The sequence below is a fragment of the Trifolium pratense genome, linkage group LG4 (assembly GCF_020283565.1).
Source record: "Trifolium pratense cultivar HEN17-A07 linkage group LG4, ARS_RC_1.1, whole genome shotgun sequence".
NCBI lineage: Eukaryota > Viridiplantae > Streptophyta > Magnoliopsida > Fabales > Fabaceae > Trifolium > Trifolium pratense.
In genome coordinates, this window is record NC_060062.1 from 7,940,980 (window position 1) to 7,952,878 (window position 11,899).

Sequence of the window (11,899 nt, forward strand, 5' to 3'; positions counted from 1 at the left end):
TTTGTTACTTTCTCTGTATAAGGCTCCTTTTTGATCCCTAAATGGGTGGTATAAATCATCATGTTCTCTCTTACTTTAACGATTCATTCATAAATTTGTATAGTGCTTTTGTTTTCAATATATCATGTCATACATACATACATACACTCAATTCCTATCTTGTATTTTGTGATTATAATGAAACCCTCTCTTTCTTTTTTCACTTTTGATGAGTTTAATGTTTTTTCTATCGTCTATGTGCTATATGTATGAAGTTGTTGAAGAATCTGCAAGTGTCATTTCTCCTATAAATCCAATATTATTTTTATTTATAGTCGATGTGAGACTTAACCATTCACACTTGAAATTTAACCTAGGCGTTAGGTTAATGGGCCACCACTCTTATAAATCCAACAATTGTCGTGGAGTCCTAGAAAACTCGGCAGAAATATCAGGTTAAGTGTTCCAGGATCACAAAAGGTATACATCACATCTCCACCCAAAATCTTAAGGCATTAGGTTAATGAGTGCTTATAAATCCAACATTCTATCTACTCTCACTGCCCCTACCAGTCAGAACCAAGACTCTGATACCACTTTTGTGGGAGTCCGAGGGAGTGTTAGAGAAATGACTACAGTTTGTGCAATATCAAAGAATTTTACTGCAATCACAATTTAAAATCTTGGTTACATCATGTTGTTGGGACATATGATAAGATATATAGTGTCATTTGAAATTTCAAAAGAAAATACATGCAGGCTTGTTTTAAACTATTTTGAGTGATTTTTAATAGTTAAAAAGAAAATAATGCAAGGGTAGGTTTGTCATGAAAATGTATTTGGATATAAACTCTGCTAGAAAAGAAGTTAAGGTGATTAGAACTGTGATTACTTTGATTACGTTAAAAAGTTGCATTGAATTCCATGCCAAGATTGGAGGTGAGTGCTCAAAATGAGTGGTTTATTGAGAATTTTTTATCACCACCCTCCGATTTCTACATAAATTGAGTCTCGATAATTTAGAGTTTGGTTAAAATATAAATAAAATCTGACAAAAAATTATTTTAATGAGTATTTAAACTCAAAATCTTTTAAATAATTTATTTTTAACAAAAAAAAAATTAAATAATTAATGACTTCAAGTTCAACCCAATCACTTGATTATCTAGAGATAAATGAGACGTCTCTTTATACCTTTTCTATTTTCAAAAGTATTGACAAAGGATTATGTCCCCATTAAACAAAATGAGTTTTTAATGTACTACATCATTGACTAAAGCAATGCTTTTGAAATTTACATTAATTTTAATTGGTCCAAACGCATCTGACATGATTATCAACTAACTCCTACAACATTTCTTAAATCATACTCCCTCCGTCCCAAAAAGAATGACTCAGTTGACCGAAACACGCATGCCAATGCATAACTTTGGCGATTAATATCTTTAATTGTATAATAGTAAAAATTATAAAAAATTGATATTTTGAAAATACTCATCGAGACGAATCTAACAACATCTTATATGTTAATATTTATTTTTATTTATTAGTAGAAAAATATGGTCAAAACAATATATATGAATAGTGCATATATTCAAAATGGGTCATTCTTTTTGGGACGGAGGGAGTACCTAGTTCTAGTTGATATTAATCACTTACTTCTTTTGCACGACACAAAAATTTGTTGCTCTTAGAATTGATGGTTGAGATTAATTCAGTCATACGAAATTAATTTGTAAGATGAAGATTGTTCTCACCTATAAAAATATATATTTGAATTATTTCGTAACCGATGTGAGATTATCCGACTTTTAATACATCCTTGTGTTTGACACTATAGGGCTTGATGCATGTATATAAACAGTAGGTTTTCCGATTAGAAATTTAATAGCATGTAACCCAACGGATCGTGAATGATGCTTTGATACCATCTTAGAATTGAAAGTTGGGTTTAACTCAATCCTTTAAAACTGGCTAATAAGATGATAATTGTCCTCAGTTATTAACATATATTCATTTCATCTCACAACTGATGTGGGACTCTTAACATATGCTGAAATGTGGAGGGGATATTACATACTTATGAAGTTAAAAAAAATATCAATCTTGATTCGTCACATCGTAAGAATTAAGCTCATTATGTAAAACTCAAACCCGATTTGTCCAAACCTTTTTCTTTTTGATTAGATGTCATCAAACTTCTAAAATTGATGTCAATATAACATATTGTATTTCAAATGATATATGGATTTCCTTTGCTCTCTTCAAATTCAAATCCAATGAATGTGGTTCAATTAACTCAATAAGTGATGCACAGTTGATTATGTGCATACTCTCATTAATCTCGTGGGGCAGGATCGTTGTTCGATATTTGCGCAAGGTTTAAGCTTATAGAGATGCTCCATAGGTCACAAGAGTTTAGTACACAACGTAAAGAGTGTTGTAAATTCTAAGATATAAAGTTTGATTCTTAGTGAACGGAGTATTAGATTTTTTAAGGCATTTACAATTAATTTCCATTGGATTGAAAATTGAGTGAATAAAGAAATCAACCCACAAAATTGTGACAATCTTAAAATGGTTCCTAAATTTTGTAATTCGCGAATTGATCCCTAAATATTTGACTAGCTAGTCAAAATTATTTTTCTTTGTTTTTTTTTTGGTCAAGTGTTAACTTTTTCTATTAAAGGCTATAAAATATGGCTGGATAAATGAAATGTAGCTTTTAATGTAGATCTTACATTAATGTCAAATTTTCAAATACTCCTTCCGATCTTAAATATAAGCAAAAGTCAAAACGTATTTGACTCAAATTTAGACTAAATATGTTTTGACTTTTGCTTATATTTAATACCAGAGCGAGTACTAAATTCCTTATAAAATTCATGAGATAAACATTTTTTTAAACATATTTTGACCCGATATATGATAATTCAAAAGTTGACATGAGATACACGAATTTAACGTGTCACATAAGTTTTTTATGATGTGAGATTCACATAGAAGATTATGCGGCGTGTGGTAGCACTAATGGAGAAGTTAACGTGAAAACGTTTTCACTATTGTGTTGCAATTTAAAAGATGTATTTGCTACTCCCTCTAGTCCTTATTATACAGATTATAGAAGGAGTAATTTATAAAACTAAAAGACTATTCTGACTAATGATCATAATTTCGAGTACCATTTTGCATTTTCTCTCATTGGAAATGGAATGCCTTTGTAATTAAAATGTTGATTTATAATAGTAATACTAATAATAATAATAATAATTTGAAAATTCCTTTAATTAAAAGTTAAGCAAAATGATGAGAAGTCAGAAAAGCATAAAGCTAAAAACAAGAAAGTTAACAAATAGGAAAGGACATTTACAAAATTGAACAACAGAAAGTAAAAAAATGTCAATTTCAAAGAGAAAGGAGTAAAGTGAAAGAGAAAAGCAAAAATGAAACCAAGTAGATAAACAAGTAAATTTTACATTTATAAAAAATTACTTAACACCTTGTATTTATGCATGTATATCATCACCTTAGTAACCTTTTGCATTCCTAGTTTTTTCCATTTGTGTTCAAACAAACATAAAAGTCCTCATAGACCAAATGGTCTCACAACAATGAACATTCTCTGATCATTCTTCATTAGCCATTCAACCTTCAATTTCTTATTATTCTTCATGGGGGCTCGTTGCTCGAAATTCTCTTTCTGCTGGATCCACTCTCACCTCAATCCTTCTGTTCTTGAATCCTCTGACCAAGGTTTGTTTTTGTTTTGGTTTTGTTTTTTTAGTACACACATGACATGAGACCTTTGTAGCACTGACAATTCTGATCGAAGGTGTATCTGGTGTCCGACACCGTCACATGAAATTACATTGAATTAATTCATTTTGTTTGGTGTTCGTGTTCGTGTCTGTGTTAGTGGTTCATAGCATGACACAACATTTTGTGGTTTAAAAATGTTATCTTTATTGTAGAAAATGGTGGCAAGAGTGAAAAAAACTTGTGGCCTAGTTTTAGTGAGTACAGTTTGGAAGAATTGAAGGCTGCTACAAATGGATTCTCCTCAGAAAACATAGTTTCTGAGCATGGTGAGAAAGCTCCAAATGTTGTTTACAAAGGGAAGCTTGAGAATGGACTATTGATTGCAATCAAACGTTTCAACAAGTTCGCTTGGCCAGATTCTCGACAATTCATTGTTTGTTTACTTTTCATTTCATTATTCTCCTACCAATTCATCCAAGATTTTAAATTGCAGTTGCTATCACAGTCATAGTTGCAGTCAAAGTTCAAAATTGTGGTCCATAACCGCAATTGCAGCTGCAATATAAATGTTTTGAACTGCATTTTACTACAATATCATGTTTCGCAGCGTAACCACAACTGCTACTTTAACCACAATTTTGAACTAAGACTGCAATTGCAGCTATGTCGTAATTTTTTATATCATTGTAAACAGCAGGAAATTACATACTATTGTTGCAATCGCCATTGTGGTTGCAAAGACCTTCAAAAAAAGTTATGTTGCAGCCGTAATTGTAGTTGCCGACTGCAATTTAAAACTATGATTTCACATATTTGATTTGTAGTAATAAGAAAGACAAAATGTGTTGTGTTCCTGTAGGAAGAATCTAAACAAGTTGGGAGCCTTAGAAGTGAACGTTTGGCGAATTTGATTGGTTGTTGCTATGAAGGGGATGAGAGGCTGCTAGTAGCAGAGTTTATGCCTCATGAAACTTTGGCTAAGCATCTCTTTCATTGTAGGTTCTTTCATTAAATTGGTTTTGACATTTGAATTTTGAACATGGAAATAACAACATAATTATGTTTAACTTTATGTAGGGGAGGCCCAGCCCATGAAATGGGCAATGAGGTTGAGGGTGGCCTACTATTTAGCTCAAGCTCTTGAGTATTGCACCAGTAAAGGAAGGGGTTTGTATCATGATCTCAATGCCTATAGGATCTTGTTTGATCAGGTATATATAAGCCATGTAGCACCGACATTTTGAATTGAAGGTGTATCTGATGTTTGACGTGTATTGGTGTCTGATGATATTTACACGACACCGACACATGTGATTACGTTCAATCACTTCTATTTTCTTAAATTATTATCATGTCTATGTTTTAGTGCCAATGTCATGTCCAACGCCGGTGTTTGTGTCGGGGTTTTATAGGGTATAAAGGGTTTGTTTAAGTTTTGAAATATGTGCTTCAATTTCCCTTTCTTCTTGTTTTTTGTAACTTGGAATGGCATCTACAGGATGGTAATCCCAGATTATCTTGCTTTGGACTTATGAAGAACAGCAGAGATGGAAAAAGTTACAGTACAAACTTGGCTTTCACTCCTCCTGAGTACTTAAGGACCGGTATGTTTTTATCACGTTTGTTTGGAATCCAAACTTTTTCTGCCAGACTATCACATGTTCACTACATTCGATAAGTCAGAACTATTGGATGAAGATCGAATGATTCACAAATCTTCATCCAATAGTTCTGGTTTAATTATAATTTGAAATTTATGTGGAAATTCATCTTGTAAAAGAAAATTCTCACAATCAAGTAGGAAGCATGGGTGAGGGAAAGTTAAGTGGAATCAGTCAGCATATGCTTGCCTTGTATGCATGTATTGGTAATTGATATGTGACTGTTCTTTTGTACATTTGGAGTAATGTGCAGGTAGAGTGACAGCAGAGAGTGTGGTTTATAGTTTTGGAACTCTATTGCTTGATCTCTTGAGTGGTAAACACATTCCTCCAAGCCATGTAAGTTTCTATTTCCATTGTTTACTCATGAACAAATTCATGATAATGATTAATGTCTAATATGCCCTATGTAACAGTGACACAAACGCGGACATTGAATATGACATTGACATGTAGAAATCAGTAATAATGTAATCATCGCAACATTCACTTTTCTTTGTTTCTTTGCAGGCACTTGACCTGATACGTGGCAAAAACTATTTGATGTTGATGGATTCTGCATTAGAAGGTCACTTTTCAAAGGATGATGGAACTGAGTTAGTTCGTTTGGCTTCTCGTTGCTTACAATATGAAGCTCGTGAGAGGCCAAATGCTAAGTCTCTTGTTGAAACTCTTACGTCGCTTCAGAAAGAAACTGAGGTATATTCCTAACATTATTCATTTAGTTTCAAATGCATCCCGACACTATCAACTTAATGTCATTATAGTCCCTGTGAATACCAACAAAGGGTCAAGTTTGGTTTTAGTATCTGCAATTAGTTTATGTTAGAAATAGCCTTACTACATAAATTAAAAATCACTAAATTCCACATATTACAATGCACAATGTGAGAAAGTGTTAGCCCATTTTGGAAAAACTTTGTTTTTTCTTATTTAATTTGGATAGTATATGAGCAGGTTCCCTCACATGTTCTGATGAGTCTCAAGCAAGAAATAGAATCCTCAACAAAGCCATTGTCATTGACACCTTTTGGTGAATCATGTTTAAGATTGGATCTTACTGCCATACATGCAATATTAGAGAAGACTGGTTACAAGGATGATGAAGGAGTTGCCAATGAGGTATTTTGTCACACTTGAATACACAACATGAAATAGAGGAATATCAACTTTGTTTACATACTTTTCCTTCTGCTTTGTGTTACTAACTCCAATGTTTGATTAATGTTGAAACTGCAGCTTTCCTTTCAATTGTGGACTAGTCAAATGCAAGAGACCTTGAATTTGAAGAAACATGGAGATACTGCTTTTCGAGCTAAGGACTTTGTCACTGCCATTGACTGCTACACAAAAGTAAGAGAATATTAAGACTATATTCGGATAAACAACTTAATTAAACGCTTATAACTTACGCGCTTATAATACAACTATTCATGTATAAGTTATTTTTATAGCAAAAGATAAAATAAATCAAACTGCTTTTATATAAGTCATCCTGAAGAACTTACGGAAATAAACTTAAATCAGCTTATGGACATTTCATAAGCTGTTTTTATAAGCTTTCAAACTTCCTGACAAGTGCTTATGCCAGTAGATAAGCTCAAATAAATCCAATTTAAACAAACCTATATAGCTTAAATTTGATGCTATGAATAACATTAATAATGTGATGATGTTGCATACTATCTTACTAAGCATCTCAAAGGGAGTTTTAGTCGCCTCAAGCCATATTCATTGGTGTATCATGTATGTACAGCTAATTGTAAAGTATTAAGAGTATAATAATTATGCACATATCAGATATGTCCATCAAATATCACACACGTAGGATGCGCGACAATATTTACCCTATTTCAATAAGTCAGTATAGATCCTCTGCGGACCTAGATGCCGCAAAATCTTAGTCATTGAGATAATCTACCAGCTAAGAGTGTTGATATTTCATGTGTTAGATTAATCTAATAGAGTAAGTTTTTAATATTTTGTTTCTGGTTTTTGTTTCATCAGTTCATAGATGGAGGGACAATGTTGTCGCCTACAGTATATGCAAGGCGCTGCTTGTCATATTTGATGAATGACATGCCACAGGAAGCTCTAGGGGATGCCATGCAAGCTCAAGTGGTATCTCCCGAGTGGCCTACTGCTTTTTATCTTCAAGCAACTTGTCTTTTCAGCCTTGGAATGGAAAATGATGCACAAGAGACTCTCAAAGATGGGACTAATATTGAAGCTAAAAAGCATAAAAACTGAAAACTGTAAAGATTTTTGTTTCTTTGTTATGACTCAAGTATTATTTGATGCGTTTATATGTTTTGGTAGCTTTTTATTAGGCCTTGCATCTAATTTCGTCTATTAACATTTTGTTTTTCGGCTTTCTTTTTACCTGCATATCTAGTTTGAGTTGGAAGAATATACTCTGATCCAACATGAACCAATTTCTAATATCTATTGCTTTATTATCGAATAAGAAATTAAGGAATGTATACCGTGAGTGTAAAATTATTTTACACTGACAACCAATTACTACAATTCATTTATAAAATGCATAATATAGCTTTGGTTAGACCGAAACGCAGGGGATAATACATAGTGTGTGTTTCTACTTCAGCAACTTGTCTGAGGCTTGTTTATTTTACATCAAAGTTTATATAATTCATGATTAAAATTCATATAGTTCTCAATATTGCTTCCAGTTCATAAAATTAATATCACTTCCATTATATAAACAAGAACCATCTTTAGAACTTTGAAAAGATCGAGCACCATATGTATGTCTGCAAATTTATATAATTAAGAATAGAACAATGTACATAGGAGAAGATTGAAGGAAAAACTTCCGAAACAATATGAAAATATCAGCTTCAGGAAGCATTGTCAAACAACAAATGTTACATAGTCCCTATATCACCAAAGAAATTAATAGTTTAATACCTGTTATATTCAAGCTACCAACCATTGTGAGTTTTTTTCTACTACGATGGTGGCAATGGCTCTATAAAGTTCACATGTTTTGCTTCTGACATTTCAATTTCGTACGGGTGGTTATCTGAAGATTTATCTTCTTCCATTGCCATCTGTTTCAGCTTCTCCTGTTGTATGGCTCGTAGCTCATATCTGATTAACAATGAGGGCAGGGGCAAGTCAAATGTCATCACAGCATGTCCTAATACATTTGTACCGCACTCTATGTTTTGGTGTCGTGTATGTGTCGGTGTAAGCATTGTGATTGTGCGCAAACACAAAAAATGGAAAGAAATAAACATTTTCAAAGCAGCTGCTATCTACGAAAAATCAACAAAAATTTCAGAGAATTCTGAGTTCTAACTTCTAACTATTTTGTGATCGAACAATAATGGCAATAATTTGTAAAACTTACGCGGCAAGATGGCTCCTGGCAAGTGTAAAGTATATTTTCCAGAATTGATTCTCCTTCAAATGTCGAGGACACAATACATATCTCAGTTGTGATATTTCCTGGAATATAATTAAACTACAATTATTTGTGGTGCTAAATGTGCTCCCATAATTTTTCCTTTCACCACTTCACTATAAGATTATAAGTATTAAGTAACAACACTGCTTAAAATGAAGCTGAATCACAGTGTTCATCAAAAGATAGATAACAATAACAAAACACTTAATGAACATGCAAATCGATCAGCACACACCAATGACACCACTCGTCAAGAAACAACTTAAGTTGAATAGTGTTTACATTAATAGCACAATCCAGATAAGTATAATTACTTTCAGTTTCTGACAGTTGTAATTGAGCATTGCAGTTACAACTATCTTATGTTTTATAAATACTTGTATGCATCAATTGGCTGGTTATTTAATCCGAATACCGAGATAATTTTCTTAAATCTCTCTCAAACTTCCTTTATCTTTCCTTCACTTTGTTGTTGCGTATGCTAAACACCAAAACTAACACTTTGTCATCATCTTCCCAGCAGCTTTATAATTTGCTGCATTATTTTTCAAAATTTGGACAACCTTTTTGTCACCAACCTCTTCAACAATGTTACACATCATTTAAAAAAGTTTGTTAGCTGTTTTGGATATGTGAGATGCAACAATAGACTTCAAAAAGAAAGTTCAGTTTGAACTGTTCACCAATGAGTTTAACACTACCCTCCTCTTGGTAGGATGGCAACTTCAATCCTAAGTCATATTGTTCAAGAAATTCACACAACATTGAACAGAATGTGTGGTATTGTTGTATCAAACCTCACAGTTGTGTGGACTATTGGGTGCTTAATAAGGCTCTGATGTCATATAAGTATCCCATTCTAGTGAGCGAGGAATTACAATATGATATGGAGCATAATATTTGAAAAATAGAGGTGATATGAAGGACTAGGAGACTAAAAAGATGAGCTAATTGGACTGTTGACCTCTCCATATGGACTGATAAGACAATGAAGAAGATATTTGGACTCGCATCGGGTCAACCGGAGGATGGGAGGGCACATGTGGCTCACATAAAATAGCCAAAACTCATGTTGCTGAATGCGTAAGACCTAGGAGACTTCAAATTAATTGTCTCATAACTCCTGATTGATAGGAACTACGATGGGTAGAGTCAAGGTAGGTTATTGAAGTACTTGTCCCTATACCTACTTTGGTTACCTTGATAAACCTATGTCGTATCAATTAGAATTCCTTCTTTTGAGATTTGTTACCTTGATTAACCTATGTGATATAAATTAGGACTCCTTATTTTAATAGGCACAAAATTCAAACAGATGTGAACTTATTCAACAGAAAAACAACCAATTATCCTCCCAATTCGGTTATTCTAGGAGGGACTCTGTCAACGATGAGTCTCTTGTTTTTATCCTTGTTTAAATATTTTACTGTAGGTAACAAGAATATCTATCTTGTGTCAATACTCTAGACTCATGAGAAAACAGATACTCGATTAAAATACAAAATCGCTAGAATCACTCAAACACAACAGAGACAATTTACAAGAACTACTTAAAAAGTGCATAGGTATTTGCACCAAGACCACTAGTACTAGCTAGTTCACCGGGGTGGGCACTATACAATGTAATGCAAGCAGACCGAGAAATGTATGATCTTACAGATTAAACTGCTAAGAACAAATACTACACTTAATCTTTACCTTTCTTAGCTAAAAGGCCAAGAAATGTATGACTTTATAGATTAAACTAATAAGAACAGATTCGATCTTAACCAAAAGACCGAAAAAGGTATGATTTTATAGATTAAACTAGTTTTACTATTTAATAGTTGAATCAAATACCAGGAACAAACAATGGCGACAAATCACGGCATTCCTAAGACACAGTTGAAATCAAACCTTAACTCTTGAGAGTATGAGAACTGCATGTCTCTCTTGCCACTGAGAAAGATCCTTTCGAACTCTTGTTGAAGTAGATTCAACTTCTTCGCTATAATTGGATTCATCTTCATCTACACCCAAATAAATAAATAAAATTCATGACAAAAATTAAATACAATCAATAAATAGAGATGAAAAAAATAACATTCTGCATCATAAAACAGTTACAAGATTAAAACTTTTCAACAGCTCCTAGATTATTTTGCACAACCCAATATTTTTTTTTCTCTTTTTGTACAAAATTACAAGCTACCCATGATCAAATTGACATAAAAAGTAAAGAAATTTGCATAAATTATGAAAATTGGGAAATTAAAATCGGACCCATAAATGATAAACCCCAACATTTTTATTTATTTTTTCAATTTGGGGGGAAAAGAGCAGAAAAAAGAACAACCTTGGAGAGGGAAATTTTTGAAGGTGTGAATGGTGAAGGATTTGACGTGGTTTATGAGTTCCTCAGTAATCCCATGTTGTTCTTGTTCTTGTTCATGTTGTTGTTGTGGTTGTGTTGATGTAGTTGGATTTCTGGAATTCTTGGAAAGGGTGCGTTTAAGCCAATACATCATTCCAACTCTGCTCTGTTTTCTTTCAAAGATTGCATACTACTACTACACTGTTTAGCAGCATCAATTTATTTCAAGTGAAATTTTATTTTATTTTTGTTACCTACACTGAAATTGATGTATATTTTTTAGTAACCTTGTGATATTGGTACGAGATTTCTACTGTCATTAGCAATGACTTGTTAGAAAATTTGTGGGGCACACAGGCTTCCATTTTTTAGGCCTGAAAATTACATCGTAGTAGACCTCTAAAACAATAAAGAGGTTGATTTAAAAAAATTTAAATAATGGTAGATTTTAATTATTATTTTTTTTGTTTTTTTTACCACCAGTTGAATCTGGTTCGGGGGTCAGTTCTGGCATCAAGTGGTTTCAGCCTCCTCCCGATCGCATCAAAAGGTTGATTTAAATAATGGTAGATTTTAATTTAAAGTTTTACTTATGGTATATATATGTTACAAAAAAGAGTTAGTGACTTAATATTAATAACATTTGAGGAATGATCACTTGAAAAATATATAAAATGAAGACTTGATCGATAAATTTGTTTCAAAAATTGTTAG

The 11,899-nt window shown here is 32.9% G+C and overlaps 2 protein-coding genes across 3 annotated transcripts; one reads left to right on the forward strand and one right to left on the reverse strand.

Moving 5' to 3' along the window:
- Positions 1-3,333: 3,333 nt before the first annotated feature.
- On the forward strand, positions 3,334-7,834 carry LOC123919537 (serine/threonine-protein kinase BSK6-like). The gene is made up of 10 exons (XM_045971459.1): positions 3,334-3,732; positions 3,951-4,171; positions 4,598-4,733; positions 4,816-4,949; positions 5,237-5,342; positions 5,653-5,738; positions 5,910-6,098; positions 6,357-6,521; positions 6,639-6,752; positions 7,407-7,834. Exons 1-10 carry the CDS (start codon positions 3,651-3,653, stop codon positions 7,647-7,649), a joined length of 1,476 nt encoding a protein of 491 aa, XP_045827415.1. The 5' UTR covers positions 3,334-3,650; the 3' UTR covers positions 7,650-7,834.
- On the reverse strand, positions 6,396-11,426 carry LOC123919538. 2 transcript variants are annotated; one of them, XM_045971461.1, is made up of 5 exons: positions 11,168-11,426; positions 10,729-10,841; positions 8,776-8,873; positions 8,331-8,513; positions 6,396-6,742 (listed from the first exon to the last, which is right to left on the reverse strand). In XM_045971461.1, exons 1-4 carry the CDS (start codon positions 11,337-11,339, stop codon positions 8,372-8,374), a joined length of 525 nt encoding a protein of 174 aa, XP_045827417.1. In that variant the 5' UTR covers positions 11,340-11,426; the 3' UTR covers positions 6,396-6,742; positions 8,331-8,371. The 2 variants fall into 2 exon arrangements, with proteins under 2 accessions (XP_045827417.1, XP_045827416.1); XM_045971460.1 differs by having other exon boundaries at positions 6,396-6,739; positions 11,168-11,425.
- Positions 11,427-11,899: the final 473 nt, after the last annotated feature.